This window comes from Struthio camelus, chromosome 27, assembly GCF_040807025.1.
Source record: "Struthio camelus isolate bStrCam1 chromosome 27, bStrCam1.hap1, whole genome shotgun sequence".
Classification (NCBI taxonomy): Eukaryota; Metazoa; Chordata; class Aves; order Struthioniformes; family Struthionidae; genus Struthio; species Struthio camelus.
In genome coordinates, this window is record NC_090968.1 from 7,753,774 (window position 1) to 7,775,440 (window position 21,667).

The 21,667-nt window shown below is 57.0% G+C and overlaps 1 protein-coding gene across 11 annotated transcripts in view; it reads right to left on the bottom strand.

The window, feature by feature from the left end:
- ANK1 (ankyrin 1) overlaps nt 1-21,667 on the bottom strand; it is a 70,653-nt gene that overhangs the window by 11,277 nt on the left and 37,709 nt on the right. For 4 of the 11 annotated variants that reach the window (XR_011136465.1, XM_068920647.1, XM_068920644.1 and 1 more), the window contains 31 exons: nt 20,095-20,196; nt 14,033-14,131; nt 12,801-12,899; nt 11,993-12,091; nt 11,704-11,889; nt 11,465-11,563; nt 10,795-10,893; nt 10,369-10,467; nt 9,735-9,932; nt 9,540-9,638; nt 9,077-9,175; nt 8,732-8,830; nt 8,344-8,541; nt 8,056-8,154; nt 7,863-7,961; nt 6,521-6,718; nt 6,277-6,375; nt 5,973-6,071; nt 5,574-5,672; nt 5,373-5,465; nt 5,010-5,082; nt 4,584-4,607; nt 3,576-3,669; nt 3,175-3,322; nt 2,833-2,930; nt 2,514-2,738; nt 1,897-2,051; nt 1,405-1,616; nt 1,076-1,280; nt 785-881; nt 172-400 (listed from right to left, as the gene is read on the bottom strand). Coding sequence is in view for 10 of the 11 variants with exons in the window: in XM_068920647.1 (XP_068776748.1) it covers nt 172-400; nt 785-881; nt 1,076-1,280; nt 1,405-1,616; nt 1,897-2,051; nt 2,514-2,738; nt 2,833-2,930; nt 3,175-3,322; nt 3,576-3,669; nt 4,584-4,607; nt 5,010-5,082; nt 5,373-5,465; nt 5,574-5,672; nt 5,973-6,071; nt 6,277-6,375; nt 6,521-6,718; nt 7,863-7,961; nt 8,056-8,154; nt 8,344-8,541; nt 8,732-8,830; nt 9,077-9,175; nt 9,540-9,638; nt 9,735-9,932; nt 10,369-10,467; nt 10,795-10,893; nt 11,465-11,563; nt 11,704-11,889; nt 11,993-12,091; nt 12,801-12,899; nt 14,033-14,131; nt 20,095-20,196 (3,921 nt within the window). In the remaining variant the exon portion in view is untranslated. Of the gene's footprint in view, nt 1-171; nt 401-784; nt 882-1,075; nt 1,281-1,404; nt 1,617-1,896; nt 2,052-2,513; nt 2,739-2,832; nt 2,931-3,174; nt 3,323-3,575; nt 3,670-4,583; nt 4,608-5,009; nt 5,083-5,372; nt 5,466-5,573; nt 5,673-5,972; nt 6,072-6,276; nt 6,376-6,520; nt 6,719-7,862; nt 7,962-8,055; nt 8,155-8,343; nt 8,542-8,731; nt 8,831-9,076; nt 9,176-9,539; nt 9,639-9,734; nt 9,933-10,368; nt 10,468-10,794; nt 10,953-11,464; nt 11,564-11,703; nt 11,890-11,992; nt 12,092-12,800; nt 12,900-14,032; nt 14,132-20,094; nt 20,197-21,667 lie in introns of those variants that run through there. The other 7 variants (XM_068920646.1, XM_068920651.1, XM_068920648.1 and 4 more) reach the window with 4 other exon arrangements.

Sequence of the window (21,667 nt, forward strand, 5' to 3'; positions counted from 1 at the left end):
AAACAGGTTCAGTGCCTCCACAGCCAGTGCTGCTTCCCCTTCCCATGGACAGGGTCAGGTAACCACTGGCTCTCTTCCCTGGATCAGGGCAAGGCCCTCCACAGGCATCAGTCTCGCCTCACAGGGCAGCCCTCACCCTGTTGCCCCCCAAGCATGCCGTTGGGGACATACCTCAATGTCCCGACTGCGGGCCACCTCTGTGAAGTTCTCATGCTGCTCCAAAGTCTTGTCGACCTTGTCATCAGTCATGCAGTAGCAGCGCAGACGGCCTTCCCGTGCATCGTTCATCTTGGCAAATACCACAAATTTGGCCATGTAGGGCACAGCTGTCAGCTCCTTGTACAGCGTGGTGGCGAAGTGCACAGCCTCAGCTGTGCGCGGGCAGTCTGCCAGCCAGAACCTGCAGGAGGGCTGGGTCAGAGGGACTGCGGGGCAGATTTCTCAGGGGCACCAAGAGAGCTGAATCCCAACCCCGTAACAAACTGCATTGCAGAGGGTGCCCCCAACAGCCCTGGGTACAGGAGCAGCACAACCCAAGGCAGGTACCACCCAGGCACAGAGAGTGCCTGCTCCCCTTTGCACACCCAGTCATCACAAGTGTTTCCCAATGCACGGTGGGGGGGGGCAGTCTCAAGGCTTGCACTCAACTGCCCTGCACATGGGAATCTCACCAAGGAGACTGTGAGCACAGAGGCTGGAGGCTCCCTCTAGCACAGGCTGCACCCCAGGATGGCCCAAAATCACCACATGCCCCCTGCTCACCACCTGCCCGCCCACGGCTCACCTGGCGGACACGTTGGTGGTAAAGTTAGCGCACTCATTGGCATAGACCAGCTTCGTGGTGCCTGTTATATCTTCCCACTGAGCCTGGGCTGTCCCTCCTGCAGCAGAAAGCAGGGGTGAGCATACTGCCTTTCCTTTAAGCCTGGGGCCTGCTCATTCCCCTGACACCTGCTCTCTCCATTTCACTGCTGTGATCTGTCCTTAGCTCCCAGGAGCTGCATCCACCAAGGCCACCCAGCCCATCCCCACTGGAGAACACTTTCCCCTGCATAATAGGGCTGGCTAGCCTTACCGATGACGCTGCAGAGCAGGCGCAGGCTGGTGGTATCACCCTCGCCACTGTCCCGGGGACTGTCCTTCCAGGATGGGGGCAATGGGATGCGGAGGCCGATGGGGCGGTGGAATTTCCTCCGGCGTGGCTCCACCGTGACGATGGGGCTGAAGGTTGCCTGGTTCCCCAGCAGCTTGGTCACCAGCTCGTCGGGCACAGGCTGTGCCTGTGGGCAGCACAGGGGGGTGTCAGGGCTGGGCCCATCTGGTGGATGGCCCCAGCCAGCTCCAGGCCCCCGCAGGAACATAGCCTGGCTCCTGAGCAGGCTGCCTTACGCCCCCAGGGCTCACCTGCAGGGCTAGCTTCACCCTCTTGGTGACAGCAGTCTCCAGGAAGGTGGCCTGCACCATGGGCACCAGTGTGCTTTTCAGATATCCTCCCTCAGGGCCAATCAGGTCACAGTCCTGGCAAATCCGGGAAATGACCACGAAGTAGAGAGGGAAATCTGTGGTGATGATGCGGCAGATCCTCTTCTTCTCCAGCTCCTCCTGGCTATCCAGCTCTGCAAAGGCAGCACAGTGACCAGGGTGCAGGGCCCAGCCACACACCAGGCCCATGGCTCACATCTGCCAGATTGTCTGAGCTGCGCTGACCATGCCACACTATGCTCAGCACCAACCCTACCACCTCATGCTGTGGGCATGGCCCATCCCCAGGCCCACTGCAGCCTCCAGCTCCTGCTCCCCACCAGGCCAGGGGCTCAGGGCTGTTCTGCCCGGCAAGAGCCATGCGGATGCCAAGTCCCCACCGACACTGAGCTCCTGCTGGCCTGGCACACTCACCTTCATCCATGCCATTGAGCAGGTGGTCCATGTAGCTCTCCTCATAGCGGTTGCGGTGCTCCTTCCAGACAGAGCCGTTCTCACTGCGCAGCACCACGAGCTCACGGTCCCCACGCCCATATGAGGCGAAGTGCGGGATCTCCACAATCACAGGGCTGCAGACAGGAGAGGGAGGGCACTCACACCTGAACCCTGCCCACTGGGACACCCAGCTGGCGAGCGGCCCCGTGCCAGTGCCTGGGCAGAGCCCTTCGCCCACACCAAATGCTCTCCAAAGGAGGAGGGCAGGACCCCTTACACCCCTCCCTGGGACATGGGGCTGCTCTGCGCTGGTGAGACCCTGCTTATAAGGGCTTTCCTCATCACGGCACAGCCACCATTTTGCTACCCTGCAATAACCCACCCAGGAGCACGCTGGACCCAGCCTAGGGTGCATCCTGCTGGCCAGCCTCTGCCAGGACACATGGTCGGGGATGTTCTGCACTGCACCCTCCACAGGCATAAACTGGCTGGTCTTGCCACCAGCTAGCAGAGCCTCTGGAGGACTGAGATCCATCCCCAGTCCCAGGAGGGAGGGAAGAGCCCCGACGTGGGCAGCACCAGCCCTCCCCACTCACCTCAGGAATTGGGCACCAGCGGGCCCCAGGGCAATGATTCGGCTGGCCAAGCCCTCCTCCTCAGCCAGCGGCGGGGGCGCTGGCAGCTTCTGGGGCTTCACCAGGCGGCAGGTGATGCGGGTCGGCGCAGCACAGGTGCGGGGCGGGATGACCACACGCAGCCCGTTGTGCCGGCTGCCCCGCATGGAGCCGCCACGGGCATCCACCATGAAGCTCACCAGGAACCTGGGAGGGCAGGCAGGGACGTGAGCAGACGGGCGCACTCCAACCGGGCCCGCAGCCGCAGGGCACGCACCTGCTGCAGCGGCCGGCCACTCACCCTGTATGCACGGGACTGGCCACCGGGCTGATGTTGTCTGAGGTCTCTGTGGCAGGGCTGCTGGGAATCAGCGAGTCCTCATCGAACTCCTTGGAGGGCTGCGCGAGACAGGGGCAGCCCTGCTAGACACAGCTCCTGCCTGGGGGCATTGAACCCACCTGCCCTTCCCACACCACCTCACAGGGAGGTCTCCCCTCAGCAGCCGCCACTGTGCAGTCAGTCCCCACTCCCACCCCACATTTCAGACTGTGCCCAGCAGTGGTGGAGTGGGCTCACCCTGCCGGATGGCAGGAACGCCCCGGAGCTGGGGGGGCCCATGACAGATCTGTGGCTTGTGCTCACCTCCTGCGGGGAAACTGAGGGTGCATGCAGCAGACTGACTTGCTCAACTTCTGCCTCGATAGGTCCTACCTGCTCGGGCTCCTCTGCTCTGGTCACCACAGTTTCGGGTGGGACACGAGGGACCTGCAGGATGGCTGGAGACTCCACTCTGTGCAGGAGAGGACAGTGACGGTCACTGAAGCAGCAGACTCTCCGGCCCCTGAGCCCCCCAGCCTATCTCCAAGGAACACCAGGGCTGCAGGGCACGGGGGACTCAGCAGCGATCCAAAGTCCTGGTGCTGGGCCAGCACCAGTGGAACTTGCTATCCCAGGATGCTCAGTGCTCTATTTGCTGCCCAGAGTTTTCCCTTCCTGCCTCCAGCACCAGGCCAGCCCCCTGCCCTGCCCCTGCTCCCTCTTACATTTGTTCCAGTGTCGTCTCGGTCACAAACTCCTGCACCTCCCTTTTGTCCTCCTGGTCCCTGGAATCGGGCTTGGGTGCAATCAGCTCCTCCTCTGAAACCAAGAGCTGGCTCAGCACACAGAGGGGCAGAAGGACAGGGCGCACAGGTGCCCAGCCCTTGCCCCTGCTCTCCTTCAGGGCTCGAGCCAGCAGGACCCTTCTCTGCTCCCACTGCTGGCCTTACTGAGCCCTCGGATCTCAGCAGCCACAGGCCTGCTTCACCCTCGGCCAGACGGGCTTTGTGTCAGCCACAGCAAGGCCCGCAGTGTGGGTTAGTGCAGCAGGAGCTGTGATAGCTGTTAGTAGCCTGGGCAGCCAGACAACCCCTTTCCTGCAGCAGCCAAGCACAAAGCAGGGCCCGCTGGGAACGCTCCACAGTGGGATGCTGGGGACAAGAATGAAGATAGGGCCAATGCTGCAGGAAGGATGCTGTAACACTGCTGAGTGCATTAGTGCACCCCTCCCCGGAGATACAGCCCCTGGCCAGCACTACCCGCTGGACCAATTAATGCCTGCTAAGGAATTGACAAGCGCTCAGCTTGTGCTAATGCCCTTCAGGAAGAGTTCCAGCTCCTCCTAAAGCAGGGAGCCAGCCCCTGGGTGATGGGCAGGGCACCAGAGCAGCATGGAGATCCCCCAGCACTCTAGTTCATGGGCAGAAGCCTCCCCCCTACCCTTGGCCAAAATGGCACAGGGCGGTCATGCACTGGTACCAGTGCTCGGCAGAGCTAGAGCCAGGGACAGGGCCCAGGGCTGACAGGGAGACGCCAGAGGGACAATCCCATTCATGCAGTCACACCGCAGCGAGCAGCACAGACACAGATGGGCAGGGCGGGATGGCAGGGCCTGTGCCGCAGAGCACCAGCCCATCAGCAAGGCTCAGCAGATGGATGTGGCGTGCGGATGGTTAGTGGCCATGGGGTGAAATGGGCCATTGAGCCAGGGCATAGGGACACATGTTTCATACCCATTAGAGTGACATGAGCAGTGCCTGCAAAGTAAGAAGAGGCAAAGGTGAGGTGCTGGTGGGAGGGAACACAAGGTCTCCAGCGGCGGACTGGCTGGGAGTAATACTGCCTTGGGGAGCAGGGCACTGCAGGATGCTCTGCATGCCCAAGGACTCTCTGTGAGGGCTTTGCCTCTGGGGCACAGGGCCCAAGGAGAGGTGCGGGCACATCTCTCTTGCACAGTGCAGGGAAGTGTGCTGGCCAGGAGGTGCCACCCAAGAGTCTCACAGGCTCCCCTTTTCCTCTCCGCAAGACCCTTGCAGAGCCACCCAGCTCCCCCACCCTGGCCAGCAGAAACATCTGCATCCATCCTCGGGGCTCCTGCCTGCCGCACTGGCCAGTCAGCAGATCCCTGGGGTGGTGCAATCCCAGCTCCGACCCCTCACCTTCGTCCTCTGACACATCCAGAATCTCGTCTACGGTCTCCGGGAAGCTCATGCGATGCTTTTCACTGACTGACTGTGAGAGCAGAGGGGAGTCAGAGCAGGCCTGCCCTTCGCCGTGCAGCCACCCACTGCCTAGACCCCTCCAGCCCTGCGCTAGCACCCAGCGCTCAACACTGGCTCTGCAATGCTGCCAACAGGGGTTCAGCTATGCCCAGTCAGCCTCTGATCCTGCAGCAAGCCCACAGCAGCTGCCTGGGGTTTGCTGCCTGGTTAAGGGCAGCAGACTCCTGAGTGGCTGCCTCCAGCCCCAGCCCTCCTCTGTAGGGTTCTGGGCCCAGCCAGCCCCATCCTCCAGGGACTCACCGGGATGCTGGTTTCCTCTGTGACAATCTTGAGCACATCCGTGACAGAAATGTAGCCAAGTCGCTTTGCAATAGCCAGAGGGGTGGTGCCATTCTGTGCAAGGAAGCAGGACATGGGTCAGCTGCAGCCACAGGGAAGCCCCGGCAGGTGGGTGTCTGAGCTTGCCCCAGGGCGAGCGGGGAGGGCAAGTGCCGTACTCACTGTGCTGATCTCATTGGGAGATGCACCGTGCTTCAGCAGCAGCGTCACAATGTCCGTGTGGCCCTGCTGTGCAGCTTGGTGCAGGGGGGTGTAGCCCAGCTGCAGGGGAGGACAGAGGGTGCTGCTGTCAGCTCCAGGGGTCTGCTGCCCCAGAAATGCTCCCAGGCCTCACACTACACTTCATGCCTGGAGCACAAGGGCTGCTCCCTCCTTGCTGGGGTGAGCAGAGGGTTCTGCAGAACCCAGGAGTTGCCCAGGGCTGTAGCTGGACTACAGCAGCACCCAACCATGGAGCCTGGAGGGCTCAGAGCAGGAGGGGGTCCCTGAGGCTTCGCCATTAGCCTTCAGGTGCTGTCGCCCAGGGCGGAAGGGTCCTTAGAGCACAGGCCATCTCTGTACCTTAGTCTTGGCGTTGACGTCAGCCTGGTGCTGAAGCAAGAATTTAACTAGCTTGATGTTCCCATAGTGGCTGGCCACATGCAGCGGGGTGTAGCCCATCTGAAAGACAAGACAAGGTCTCAGCCTGTCCTCATCAGTGCTTTCTGCCATTCTGGCTTAGGTATGCTGATCCCATGGGCAAGCCTGAGAGAGGGGAAGGCCCTTGTACAGAAAAAAAGAAGAGCAAAGCTGCTCTTGGAAGGAGGCTGAGACTTGATTCCTCCATGTGTTTGCACCCTCACTCTGGGTCAACACTCTAATTTACCCTGGTTGTTGCGTCCACTGTGACTCCATGTTTCACCAGAACATCAGCAACCGGCACATGTCCCTCTTGGGCCACTAGATGGAGAGGAGTCAGGCCGCTCTGCAAAAAGAGTGGGTCACAGGCACAGTGGCAATGCCAGCATTGCGGCTGTCTACCAGCAGGCAGCAGGGACTGCCACCCTGTCTGCTACTCCCTGCCAGGGTGTCCACCTCCAGCCTGGCAGAGAAGCGCCAGGCCAGCCTACCTTGTTGCCGAGGTTGCCATTGGCTTGTTTGGAGAAGAGCAGTGCCACCATGTCCACGTGCCCCTCCTGGGAAGCCAGGTGCAGCGGGGTGACTCCCTGCATGGACTCTGCATTTGCAGAAGCCCCATATTGCAGCAAGCTGCTGGCCACCTCCATCTGGTTCTGTTTGGCAGCAATGTGCAGGGGGGTGTACCCGTTCTGCAATGAGAGAGGACCCATTGCATTGCCATTCTGTACTCACAGGGCAGACCAGCAGGGATAGAAGGTGCCACACTGCCTCTCCAGGCCAGGTCTGCTCCTCCTAGCTACCTGCAGAGTGGAATTCAGGATTACACTTAAACCACCTCCCTGACAGCAACTAGCCCTGACCCTGAGGGAAAATCCTGTTTTTCCAGTCAAGTCAGTATAAGGATTTCAAAGACCACCTGCTTCAGTCCTGACTAGTATCAGCTCTCCTGGGGCTTCTGCTCACATGAATTTCTACAGCAGCTTTCGGTCACTTGGAACCATGAGAGGCTGGGGCAGACAGACCTCTGCTAGAAAATGCCTGGCTGAGGTGTGGAGCAAGACCAGCAATATGCAGGATCAGTATTCAGCAGGCATAGACCGCAGGGCTTGAGCTCTTCCCCCGGCTGCACTTCAGGAGCACAGCGCGTGGCAGGCACCCTCTGCCCAAGATGATGCGCAGGCTGCCAGTGACGCAGACCAATGAGGGGATCAGCATGTGGACCGGCTGCTCCCTGATGCCTGCCCAGCATGTCTCCTGGCAGCCAGTGCAGGGAGGAGAGGGGAGTGCCATATGGGGAGGGCCAGCACCAGCAGGCATTTGCCTGTTCAGCTTCTGCAAACACAGTTACTGAGGCTGCTGGACTGCTCTTTGAGGAGATGTGCTGCCTGTGCATTGGGCCTCTCGTGAGATGGTGGGTTTTCTCTCTTGCTGATTCCCAGCTGCATGCAAATATCCACGTGTGGTTTCCCAAACTGCCAGACAGCAATGCTACTCAGTAGGGCTTGCCATGGAAACCACGTCCCCAAGCAACAGCCACTACCTTTCCAGCAGGGCAGATCCCTGACACAGCCTGCCTGCCTGAACAGGACAACTGCTTGACAGCCCTGCCAGACCCACAGGCTGGTGCAAGGGAGGAGGCAGGCATGAGCAGCATGCATGGAGAGAGGCTGGTGGACAATCAGCCCCCTGCACACACTCCAGCAGCAGGAGCCACCCAGACAGCATGTCAGAGTTGATGGGTGATGCAGGGCACAGCACAGCTGGCCCTAGGTTGGACTGTTTTGGACACACGGCACATCCCCATGCCCCCAGAAATGCCCAGTCCAGCCTTACCCAGGCTGAACTGTGTGGGGAACTCCCCTTCGGAAGCAGCAGTTTGACAATCTCCAGGTTGTTGTGGTGCACAGCCACATGCAGTGGGGTCAGGCCATTCTGAGGAGGGGGAGAAAGCAGAGACAAGTGAGACAGAGACTGTCCCCACACCACTCCTCCCACAGCCATTGGCCACCTCAGGGGCAGCACTCACCTTCCCTGCTGCATTGGGGTGAGCATCATGTGCCAGGAGCAACTCAGCCACATCTACCTTCCCATACTTGGCCGCAACGTGGAGAGGGGTAAATCCTTTCTGGGGAGAAAGTGAGACCATCACAGGGTGCACAGGGAAGATGAGAAAAGGACTGGCATGTGCACAGGAAGGGAGGCTGCAGCATACAAGGAGGCTGCCCCTTCTCTGATAGACACATTGTGCCACCAGCCTGCCCAGCCTTGGCCCAACTGGGTCACACATTCAGCAGCACAGGCCACATCAAGCTACCTTGGTCATGCAGGTCTGTGAGGCCCCTTTCTCCAGCAGGGCCAGTGCCGTGTCCACATGCCCCTCTCTGGAGGTGATGTGCAGGGGCGTATGCCCAGCTGTTGTGGCCAGGTTGGGGTTGGCACCGTTCTCCAGCAGGAGTTTCACCATGCTGGTGTGGCCGACGCGTGCAGCACAGTGCAGAGGAGTCTGGTCATCCTGTGAGGGAAGCAGGAGATGGTTGGCAGATCCTGGACCAGTCCCAGGCCTCCAATGCTCAAAGGGAGCCCTGGCCCTATTCCTGCTCTTACACAGCCCCTGGCAGGCAGGGCCATAGGCAAATAAGAGCAAAATAACCAGCACCATCTGCTCCCAAAACTGGACTAGCACCCAGATTCTTCACACCTACCTTGGCCTTGGCATTCACTTTGGCTTTGTTCTGCAGCAGATACTTTGCCACATCCATGTGTCCTGCTCTGGCTGCCATGTGTAGGGGTGTCTCCACTTTCTGTACCAGGGACAGAATAAAGCAGTGAGGCCATAGAAGGGGAGATGCCTTGCTGCAATCATTCCTTTGGTCCCCGAGAGCAGGGGAGCCCTGTCCCCACCTTGTTCTGGCCCCTACTTGCCATCACAGGGGAGGCCCACCAAGGATTGCCCAGGGGACCAGACAGAGTAGGACTCAGGGACTCCCCATCTCCTGCTGCACCCTGCCACAATGAGCTCCCAGAGTCCCAGCCAGGGTTGGACTCACCACGTTGGACACATTGGGAGATGCTCCACGCTGCAACAGGGTCTTGACAATTGGTAGGTGCCCCATGAAGGCAGCCACGTGCAGGGGGGTCAGGCCAGACTGTGGAGAGAGAGGGCCCGAGAGCCAAGGAGGGGGGTGATGGCCTTGGCTGCAGCTCTTCCTGCAGCCCCCCGCTCCCCCATGGGGCAGGCTCCAACACAGAGGCAGACCCTTGGCCCCAGCAGTCCTGCAGGTGAGCTAAGGGGAGCAGGAGTGCTGCTGCCTCCCCTGCAGCCCCTCACCCATGGGGAGCAGGGCCAGGGGCAGATGCTGCCAAGCACAGTGGTCACAGAGCTGCAGAGAGCTCTAAGCCACAAGAAAGAAGGTGCCTGGGGGCAAGCAGATGCAGCAGGGCTGTTACTCCCCTGCAGTCCTACCTGGCTCTGCACAGGAAAGCTGGGGACTGGGCTGCAGCCCCACCTACCTCCGTGACAGCATCAATGGAGGCACCTGTCTTCAGCAGCAGCTCCATCACCCGGATGTGGTTCTTCTTGCAAGCAATATGCAGGGGTGTAAAGCCATTCTGCAAAGAGAGATGGACAAGGCAGGTGAGTCATTCTCTGTGAGCACATCCCCCTATCCCCCAGGCCCTGGCCCTGCCTGACCCTCCTTCACTCACCAGGGCTCGCGAGTTGGGCTTGGCCCCCTTCTCCAGGAGCAGCTTGGCCACACGGTGGTGCCCACAGTGTGCAGCCACGTGCAGCGGTGTTAGGTGGTCCAGGGTGATGTCGTCGATCTCAGCATTGTACTGCAGGAGCAGGCGCACGCAGTCTAGGTGGTCGCCCTGCGCTGCCATGTGGATCGGCGACAGGCCGTTCTGCAAGCAGGGAGCACGGCCTCAAGGTTGGGCCAGGTAGGGAGCTGGGCATTGCACCACAGCCCTGCCCCATTCTCCCCATGGCAAAAGGGAATCGCACATTCCCAAGAATGCCATCGGAGAGGAGCCCCGAGATCCCCCACCAAGGAAGTAATGTTGAGCTGAGGGGAGGGCCTGAAGAGCTGCTGCCTTTGAGTAGGCTGTGCCCAGCAGTGCTAGTCCCTTCAAATCATGCACCCCTCAGGCAGAGGGCTCCAGCCAGGGCCAAGGAGAAGGCTGAGCAGTTACTTGCCCTTTGGCAGGCCAAAAGGGCAGCCCTGGCTGCACAGAAGCAGCCCCCAGGGCAAGGAGAAGGGTAGTCCTGAGGCCCAGCCGTGGATGGCATCATCCCTGGGACTTTGATGTCAAGGGCAACACCACAGAGTCCCATGGGCACCTTGGTTTTGGCTTGAATGGGAGCCCCGTGGTCCAGCAGGATCTCCGCGATTCGCACATGTCCATTGCGGGCTGCACAGTGGAGAGGAGTCAGCTCGTCCTGGGGAGAGAAAAGGGTTGAGAGGCTCAGTGTGGGCCAGGTAAGCACCATTGCTGTGGGCAAGAAAGGGCAGGGCACCCTAGGGAAAGAGGGGGACATGGACTTTGGAGAGTCTACTCTCAGCCCCCCCCCCCCCCGGGCACGCCAGACACGGCCATGCAGCTTCCTCTCATCTCTGCATGCACCAGGCAAGCACTTTGGCCACCCAGGACTTTCCCTCACACAACAAGTGAGGCATTCACATGGTCTGCACTGCAGAGCGCTGCATGTCTCTGCTCCCTGGGTGGAGGGAGCTGGCTCTTGCTGGTGATACAGAAGTGGTCTCACCTTGGTCCTTGTCTCTATCTGGGCCCCACGGTCCAGCAGCAGCCGTACCATGATGATGTTTCCTCGACGGGAGGCAATGTGCAGGGGAGTGATCCCATTCTGCCAGGAGGAACGGCAGTCCGTTAGAGGGAGCAGCCCCTTTCCTTTCCCTCATCGGGCTGCAAGGAGGCATGAGGGAACAAAGGGCAGAGAAGCACTCCACATTCCTGCCTGGGGATGGCGTACAGGAACAGCTTGTTTCACCGGGCTGACTGAAAGGGTGAGCACCCGCTCCTGCCTGGAGCTGAAGGCTGCAGACAGAAACTGCATGGATCTTATAGGAAAACTCCCTACTCATGTGTTTGGCTGGGTCAGGGAAAGGGGTGTCAACGGCAGAGGCTGTAAGCTCTGCCCTGCAATGGTAGTACCAGCTTCCCTCCACCTGGACACAAGGCCCCCAAGAGCTTCCAGGGGTGCATGGTTGCAACAGAGGTGAGACGTAGTAGAAAAGGCCCATGCTGGGTGTTAATGGCAAGTCCTCAGACATGCCCAGTGCTCTACTTTCCACATGGTCCCACCTCACCAGCCATGGCTGGTACCCGCTGGTGCACTTACACGGAAAGGAGGCACAGCTCCCTTCCCCGATGCCAGAGCAATGCCAAACCCGGTGACTTCCCCACTTTGCACTCACCTGGGGCGTGAAGTTGACACTAGCTCCACGGTTCAGCAGTAACTGAGCCACATTGAGGTTCTCGTAGTGGGCTGCAATGTGCAGAGGGGTAAATCCAGTCTAGGGGAAAGAAGGGAGGGATCTAGCCAGACACAGCAGACTCACATCTGCTGAAAAGAGGGATAAAACAGCATACAAGCTGCTGTTCTCCCCTGGGGATGTGGGAAAGCTCCCAGAGACAGGGTGGGAGAGCCACACACCTTGGAGAGGACGTCGGCATTGGGGTCATTCTGTAGCAGCACAGCAGCAGTGCGAGTGTCATCATTGCGGGCTGCGATGTGCAGGGCGGGCAGGCGGACCTTACCCTTTGTCCCATAGTTGATGAGGTGAGCAACCACGTTCTCATGCCCCTGCTGCAGAGCCACAGCCAGTGGTGTGAAGCCATCCTGCCAAGGAGAGGTAGGTGAGAGGTGCAGAACCAAGGGGCCTCAGCACACCCAACAGCAGCCCCAGCGTGCAAGGCTCTAGGATCCTCCCCAGATGTCTCACCTCTGTAGCTACATTCTGGTTAGCTCCATTTTCCAGCAAGAACTTGACAACTTCCAGGTGGTTTTCCTGCGCTGCCATGTAGAGGGGTGTGAAGCCTTTCTGCAGACAAAGAGTCATGCATGTCAACATAGCCCTTCCTCGAGTGCCTCAAGCCCCTTACAGACCTACACACCAATGCCCCTTCCTCACACCCAGCTCACTGAACTGGGGCAAAGCATACACAGCCTGGGTGGGACAAGTATAAACCTAGCAGGAATCATGGAGAAATTGTAGAGAGTTTGAGGCCCCCACATCCCGAAAGAACCAGGGCACCCTTCACAACAGCAGTCAACCCGCATGATACTGCCTTCCACTCACTGCCACTGCACTCCCTTGCTCTAGGGATGCTTCTCCCACCAGGTACATGCTGAAGAGTTTGCAACCACACCAGGTCCAGGAAAAGGAGAACAAAGGAGACACGGTGCACAGAGCTGCAGGAAGGTGATGGGGAGCTTGTGGCTGTACGAGGGCAGCATCGCCCATGAGTCCTCTCAGGAAGAGTTCAGCATGCTTGTATGTGCTGCCATGGACTCCTTCAGGAACGAGACTATGCTCCTTTCCCCATTCTTCCCTCATGCCTCCCCTCCCCACTTGCTCACACGCTCGTGCTCTTTCAGGAGTCTGGCAGAGCAGTCCCAAAGCCTGAGCAGGACCAGGGAGAAGCTGCCAAGGGCTGCTGAGGTGCCCATGCTGGGCACAGTTCCCACCACAAGGACACCACTACCATGTGTGCTCAGGGCTTTTCCCACTCCAACCCAGATCACTCTACCTGAGACTGTGCATTGACATTGGCCCCGTAGTTCACCAGTTCCCTGACCACGTCCTCTTGTCCAGCCAGGGAAGCAATGTGCAGGGCTGTGTTCCCCTTCTGAAAGACACCATGAGGCAGCACTCAGAGGCAGCACATGGATGCCAAGGAAAAACAGGCCTGATGTGTCAGCACACACACAAACAGAGCTGCCACCATTTGACAGCATCTGGCCAGGGCAAGTCTCTGGGGCCATGCAGCCTGTGCTCTGCACCCTATCCATACTACAGATCGGGCAGCCTCCATTCACATTTGCTGGCTGGGGAGGAGAGTGATTTTGTATTGCTCATTAAGCTACTGGCAGCAAAAGCTGAAAGCTTTGACTCAGACTCTGTGCATCTCCAGCACTAAGAGATGAGCAGGGGAGGGAAGAGAGGGAGCTGAGATGGCAGTCTTCAGGCAACGTTGCAGAGCGTGCCCTGACAGCCAAGGCATCCCAGCAGTGCTGGGGATAAGCAGGCTGGAAAATGCAGATGCAGGCTTCTCCGATGTTTGCCTTTGAGTGGTGGGGGCAGAGAACCCACGCTAGAGCAGATGCCAGACTCTGCTCTGCACCAAGCCTTGCCAGAGCACAGAGAAGGCTGGCGAGCCAGGCTCCCTCCCACTCGTACCTCCCTTCAGACAGTGCTGGAGGCTGCTCATTTATCAGCCCTGCTTGCCTGTGCCTTTGTCCTGTTTGTCACTGAGCGAGTGCTGCTCCCCACTGTGGTGATGCAAGGTGACAAGGATTTATTATTTATGGAGCACCAGAGCACTCTAGGCTTGCAACAATGGCACCAAAGACATCTCAGTGCTGCAGTGTGCAGGGGGCTGCCCTGAGGAAACAAGGGCTTAGTCTGAACACGGCAGCCCGTGCCAGCAGGAGACATGGGTGAAGACAGCACTAGTGTATCTTATGGTCTCTGTCACACTCTTCTTGGGCTTGTGATGCCCTAGCTTTCCCAGCTCCCAAGGGGGAGATGCATGGAGAGGAAGGTTCCCACCTGGAGCTGCCCAGCAAAGCTGCAACTGAGCTAAAAGCAGAGCATAGCCTCCACCCAGGCCCCAGCTCAGCAGCGCTGGCCCCAGCACAAGTTTTCCAGAGGGATGAAAACAAACAACACTTTTCACTGTGCAGCTATTGATGGTGCATCTGGCAGCAGTGGCAGGGCTGCAAGTTGCAACTAATGTTGACCAGCCTCCCTCATCCTCACCTTGGTCGTCGTCTCCAACACGATCTCCTTGTGCAGCAGCTCTGCAACCATTTTCACGTGGCCCTCCTTGGAGGCCAGGTGCAAAGCGTTCAGCCCATTCTGGAGGGAGCAGAAGTGGGAGAGGGGCATTAGTCACCCGCTGGGGCTGTCTGAGGAAACACCTGCCCCAAGCTCCTGTACAGAGCTGTAGGCGCTTGGCTCACAATGCTGGAGAAAGCAGTTCCAGGTCTTGGGACCTTCAGGATGGGGACATACAGCCCCCTCTCAGCCTCTCTGTTGCCACAGTTCCAGGGCATAACCAGCTCACGGTCCCCAGTGAGGGCACAGCAAGGAAGCAGGGGTGATGGGGATCAGCCCGAGGTCTCCACACCCCTGCCTTTATCTCCTAGATGCTCTTCCTCATGCACCAGCAAGTACCAGCTACTGCTGGAGCTAGACTCCAAGAGCTCTAAGACTGGGAAAGCAGCCACCTTCCATCCCCACCGGGAAGGTACAGGAGCCAGGGAACCTGCTAGCAATGTGCCAGCACCAAAACACCCTCCACCCACTGGGACAGCTGTGGAGCCAAGGAAACCTGTCGGGCTCCCACGGCACGGCCGGGCAGCAGCGACATGGTCCAGCACTCCTGCTGGGAGCAGGAGCAGTCGTCCTGCCATCCAGCCCTGTGCTGGCTGTAGCAGGCTCCACACTGCCAGAGCACCTGCATGTAGCCTTGAATGCCAACTTGCTGCCTGACACCGGAGGTTTCTCACATGAGCAAAACATGCAGCTACCGTAGACTATCTCCTATGGATGGGTATCACCACAACCTAACGTCTGTGCCCTCAGCTCCACAGGCATTGTCTCAGTCCTCCCTGCTCATGACACATCCCTGAGCTCACTGGCGCACTTTTAGGGCCCTCTAACTCCTGTCTTTGCAAAAATGACTTTCCTAGGGGTGCCAGTCCCCTCCTCTAGACTGCCTGCCCACAGTCATGCTTTTCAAATCTAAAGCACAGAGCTGTGCTCAGTTTATGGCTCAGAGCGAAGATGCACCAGAGCTGCTTCTGCATACAAGCCTTAAAATTTAACATTTACCCGAACAGAATTGCAGCAAGAAGCTCTGCTTGGGACAGTGATTTTTATCCAAGCAGCAGTCAAATTTAATTCATAATGATTCAGGAGCATCCAAGCCAGCAGCTAGCTTCCTGATGGCTTTGCAGGCTACCCACCTACAATCCTGCAGCCCTTGCTGAGGGTCCACTTTTCTCCCTCAGAGTTTTGCTGGAGCAAAGGGTGCAGAGGAAGCATTGGTTGTGCAGCTGCTAAGCTCTACCAGCTCCAGAGTAAAGTGACTTCCCAGGGACATATCGATGTGTGCCCCAGTTTAGCTCTCCTTTTTGCTGCACCCAGAACTTGAGCACCAAGTGCAGAAGGCTGGCCGGAGCCCCGTTAGCATCTCCAGCTGTGATAACGAGGCATCAGCACAGCCAGCATTCTAGAGGCTGCTGAGACAGCTTCTCCTCCGTTATTTCTGACAAACTTTTCTGTTTCCCGGATGTGAGCAAGAGAGCTGGGATATGTGCTAGCGAAGAGGTTAAATACTTAGAGGCAATTTCAAATGACACCTTTTCCCCTCCAAGGGAAATTTCCCATGTGTCTCACTTCTCCCAGGCAGATGTGCTAAGCTTACTCACCCCTATGGAGCTCTGTCATGCAGTGGAGAGCTGTCAGCTCCCGGGGAGCACACAGCTCTGCCCGAGTAATCCACCTCCCAACCATCTGTTTCTGTTCCTATAAAGCCTAGAAGGTCACTTCATAGAGTTGCTTCATCCCCACCTGAATATAGGCAGGAGAGCAGAAAAAGCTTAGGGAGGCTCCAGCACCAGCCTGCTCCACTTAAACTTAGAACAGCTTCAAGAGCAGGTTATCATATTGGAAAAAGGCTTTCCACTTCTCTCTCACTGGAAGCAATAGCTAATCTAACACCCCAGTCAGAGAGACACAAATTCTTTTGTTCAACTCTGATTACAACACATAGCAGAGCAAAATCCTACATATTCACAGGCTTCCTCAGCAAACTAACTCCAAAGTCCCTAAAAGTCTCAAACACAAGAGGCTTTTTTTCTAAGGGGAAATACAGTGAGAATGCTGCAACACTCCCAGAACAGGGCCACCAAGAGGAAATGCTCCCACACCAGGCCTGTAACACTGGACATGTGGCCTCCAATAAGGCCAGCTTCTTTGACTCACCTACGCAACCCCATAAGGATGCTTACTGATGCCCTTAGCTTCGTGAGCTCACAAGCTTGATCTGTGGCTGCAGACGCACAGCCTTTCTCTCTGTTGCACTCACACAACAGACACATGGAGTGCAGGACCACGGACACTCAGTTGCTCTCTTCAGCACATATGTCCTTTTATGCAAGAGGTTCCTAAATAACATTTTAAATACTGAAAACCTGTAAGGAATGATTATTCTCTGGTGATACAAGCACAGTGTTTGTAGAAGACTGTTTTCTGGTGTCCTGTCATGTTTCTGCTTCAGGAACAGTACAAGCTGTTTTGTACATTTCCTTCGGCTTGACAGCTCATCTGACCCCAAACCTCCACAGGATGTGCCTTTGTGGTGCCCTAATTTGAAAGGTGCTGCATTTCCCTCACTAAGTGCTGCAAACACTTCCCAGAAATCCCAGTCACTGGCTGCCAGTGCAACTGGCTGCAGGCCTGCAGAAAACACAAAAGATGAGGCTTTGCACTTAGCCTGCACCAAAGCCGGTCTCTGCCTTGAACTACCCGCCAGGACTGGCCACCCTAACAGAGACTATCTCCGGAAGCCTGTGTGCCAGCACAGCTCCAGTCTCTGCTGACGAGGGTCCTGGCAGCAAGGTCTGCTCATCCTCAGGCCACCAGCTCCTCACACATGACAGAGGAGCGTGCAGGAGGTTGAGACATGAGAGAGGTGGATGATGACGATGATGCAGATGCCAGCAATGATAAGGATGAAATCGGCAGGATGAAGATCAGATGGCATGTCAAGGTCTCTGCATTTGTGTAAGAATACAGGGCCTGTGGGATAGGTCTGACCACATATATCCCTCTTTATTCTATACAGGACATGTGAGGTTGGACCTTTCCCACAGGTCTGATATTCCTCAGATGGAAACCCCAAAGTGCCATCTAACCACAGCAAGATGGCAGGAACCAGTGCAAAGACATAACTGAAAGAGGTGCCTCATACTATTGCAGCCGGGTGCTCCCCATCAAGGTGTTAAATACCCTCACCAGCAGCAGAAATCTGGCTGGAGGCTGGCCCCACAGCCAGCGAGTGGAGACAGCTGGTGACTGACCATCCCTCTGGGTGAGGAGGGAGAAGTTTAAAGCCATCATCTTTAGCTTGTGACTGGGTCTCTCTTTTTTTCTCCTTGCAGAGCCCTCTCCAGAACCATGTATTCCTTTGCACTAGTGGTACAGGAGCGGGGGACATAGAGATCCTCCCTTTGCCTTTAGGGTTGTAATCAGAAATGAGTGAACATCCACGACAGTCTCTGCTTGTGGATTCTCACGTCTCAAAAGGGATGGGCCAGCCTGGCTAAATGCAGCCCCTCCACCTGCTCTTGCTTCTCTCCTCTGGACGCCCACAGGAAACTGGCAGGAGGGACTTCTCTGAGCCATTTGCAAACAGGCAAAACAAGACGAGTTTCCCTGACAGGCTATGCCCCAACCTTTGTGCACATGGGGCGAGAAGCATGAGTGTGCCACACATAGCAGCATCCCCAGTCCTTCCTGGAGAGAAGTGTGGCACAGCTATGAGCAGCATGATCTCTCTGCTCCCCGTGACTTGCTTTCCCAGATATTTGTAAGGGAGCAGCTGGTACATTAAATAACTATTTATCTCTGGTCATTTGTGGTTGAGTGAACGGAACCACGAGCACTGTGAGTGCTTCTAGTGACTGCCTGCTGCCGTGGCTCAATTACAGGGGCTTATGCTCCCCCATGTGAGCTCAAGGGAATAGCAGTTGAGTTTAATCAGGGGGCCAAATTCTGAAATAAAGTATGGCAACTTGGAAGATCCTGCCTGGTTCTGAGGCAATTCGGTGCAAGCATGTTATGTGGTCAGTGCTGAGTCCAGGTGAGTCCCGCAGCCCAGCACCAACAGCATGTCACATGGCTTCTCCTCTTTACAAACCATACATAAATCCACAATGATTATGGGGTTAGAGCCTCTATCCCACAAACAGGAGTCCATCATCTCATCTTCAAAGGACTACAAAACTGAAAGTTCTCTACCTCTCCCTCTAACTTAAAACCCCTATGATCCCACATAGCCTGATGGTAGGAGTCTTTGAGATTCCATCAGTGCTGATAATATGCATTAATAATTCAGATAATACAATGATGAAAAAAATACAGCATCTCTTGAGTTTTCTCCAAACCTCTTCTCACGTCCCAGAGCGCAGAACGCAAGCTGCAATGTGCCCCAGAGGCCTGCAAAAGCTCAGCATCTCTGCACGGCACCACTGGTCAGAAAAGGAAAGGAGACAGCAACATTTCCAGGAAGAACCTGTCTGCAGTAACTGCACCAGCCACTGCAGTGCTTAGATCAGTAAGTATAAACCGTGCTTGGTTTGAGGGCTTGATGCTGAAACAGGTGAACACACATTTGTGCTACCCTCTGAGCCAGCCTCCCCAGCATCACTACTGCTCCAGAAAGCAGCCAACAGTACAGTCTGTGACCCCTGCTGAGCCTACACCCCCCCCCCGCAGCACCTACCCTGACTCAGCCTGAGCCACTTGCACTTGACAGCTGCCCAGATACAAAATGTTCTGTTGATTATGTGCAAACAATTCCTCTGTGCCTGCAGCTCTTCTTCCCTGGGTCAGACCTGCTTCTGCTCTGAGCTATGAGGGGCCTCATCTGCCCAACACATCCCAGGCCAGCAAGACAGGCATTTGCAAACATCCCCTGTTCGTATTCAGCTGCAGCTTCTGCAAATCTGAAAGCCAGAACACTGCAAGCAAAGAGACTATGCCCAAGAACGAATCCTGCAACATCCTAGCCACTGTGCTGCACTCTTCACAGACATCTTCTCCACCCTCTGACAAGCAACTGAGCCCCTTCCATCTGTCTCAGTTGCTTGTGTCCTTGAAGGAGCCTCACATCAACCTCTCTGCCCACCTGCTAACTCCCTTTGCTACACTCCAGCCGGTGCTGCCAAGCACCCCAGACTCTTAGGTATCACAGCCCTCCCTGCCCTAAAGACAAATGGCCCAGACCCGCCTTCTTGTCAGCTGTTTTCCTCCCCAGCACAGGACCTGTTTGCACTCAGCTCAGCTGTGGGAGCCCCCACAGCGAGGAACTGCTCTCATGCTGCAGTCTGCCCTGTGTGGCACCCCTCTCCCCCTCCAATCTCAGTCCGGGCTAGGAGCTCCTGGGTCACCTGCCTGAGCTGGGACAAAGGCTGCAGATCGCATGGTGTGGGTGGGGGGAGGAAAGGGGAGGACAGGGACTGCCAGAACACTCAGGTCCACACCCAAGGGATCCACAGAGACAGTAGTCCCACCATCCACTCATTCCACTTCAAAGAGTGGCCTCAGCACAGGTTATTCATCTTGTCGGGCTGGCAGTCCTGGCCCTGTGCTCTGCCAGGTGCTGTGCATCTGCCCCTCAGCCAGGCATGTCACAGCTCCAGAGACAGTTGCCTGGAGGCTGCACAGTGCCTTGGCAGAGCAGATGATCCCAGGAGAGCTTTATCAGCGCTCCGGCACACCTGGCACAGGAAGGGAGTGGGGTCAGGACAGGCAGCATCTCCTGCAGAGTGTTTGAACAACTTCTGCCACAATGTTTACTAGTCAGCTTATACCCTGCCCCATGCCAGGAAGGGCTGTGGGATCAAGGCAGACCCAACCAAACCCACAGGGCAGAGAAGAGAGCAGCTGTGGGCCACCTCCCTGCCTCTATCCTATGGGAGCAGTGTAACAGAGGGATGCAGTGACCATTACCTGGGCCTTGGGGAGCCACAGCATGGCACAGTTGCACATGAAATAGAGATGGTACCAGAACCCCTATGGGCTTCACCTACCTGGTTACAAGTGTTAATATCTACCCCATTCCTGAGGTGATCCAAGGCTTTGTCCAGGTTCCCAGATCTTGCAGCTCTCAGGAAACTGGTTGCAGCATCAGCCTTTGGGGGAAAAAGAAAAAAACATAAGACTCAAGATTCCCCCTTTCTCCCCCCCAAGTCGGCTCAGGGCCATCTCTTCACTCTGCTGCAGAAAGCTTGACTGCAGTCAGCCCCCAGCACAGGGCACTGAATCCGGCCACCTTGCTGCTGACCAGCAGCCTTGGGAAGCAGCTAGGATGCAAACAACCAGAGACAGCTGGGTGAGGGTCTGTGCTGGAGCAGAAGAGAAGAGTGATGAGGCAGTCAGGGCCAGGACGGATTTAAGCCTAGGATGCATTTAAAAAGAGGGAGGGCTCCTATCTCCTCCAAAGGTTCCCACCCAACCTGACTCTCAGGGTACTGAAAGGATAATTAAAGGGATCCTTGTTCTCATGGAGTAGCATGCATTCCCCAGCTAGACCCCCCAGTCAGAGAGCACTGGATTGCTTTGAATTTACGTTTAAACCTGCAGGAAGAGTTGCTTGGAGAAGCAGCCAGTGCTGGGAAGCATGGTCCTCTCACAGCAACAGCAGCTGGGAGGAGACAGAGACGTTATTTCCCTCTCTAGTGTTCGCAGAGCCAGTCTAGCTGCTCACTGGCAGTGGCTACAGGAGTCCCTTGCCTCCCTAGGGTAAGGCCAGGGGAAGCTGGGGCTGCTAGCATGGAAAGCAGTGAAAACCTCATGAAACAGGCTTGTGGCAATGCACCACCAGCATGGGTCACCGGACACTCTCCTGAACGTCAGTCATCAGTGGGACCATCTCTACAGGTGCCTGACAACGCAGCTCTCCTGTGCCTGCTCCTTGCCAGCCACAGTAGTGCCAACGAGAGCCCTGGCATGAGCCCACCGCATCTGTCTGGCCACGAGGAGGAGAGGAATTTCTCTTCCACAGGTGGATTATCAGGTGCTCAAGCCAGCACAGGTGAGCGCAGACATGGGGTTATTAACTGTGCCCACCCCTTGCAATACCTTGTGCACACAGTTCAGACCATAAGCAGGAGGTGAGAGAGTAGGCAAAGAGCTGTGAGGAAAAGAGTGTTTCCAGGCCCTCAAGACTGGATGTGGAAGAAGGGCCTCTGACAGCCGTGTCCAGACAGCGGGTTGCTACTTTATGATCTCCTGCTCTGCGCAAGCTGGTACGCATGAGGGCTACACAGGCTGCAGCAAGAGCTATGGCCCTGTCCCAAAGCACATAGTTGGCAGTTTCCCTGTGGCTGTGCCAGGGGCACCTTGGCACCACAGAGCCTCAAGATGCGGGTCCTGTGCACCAGGCACAGCACGGCTGCACAGCAAAGAGCTGGCAGTCTACAGAAACCACCCAGAAAAGGCAGAGGGCAGGCAGGTCAAGGTGGGAGCTGCTGGAACAGACCGAGTCACCCAGAATCACACAGGGCATAGCAGGGCTGGGAACAGGACCTAGAGTCAAGAGCATCCCTCTAATGACAGTCTGCTGACAGAGATGACAAGGGGGAGGAGAGTCACACGAGGTCT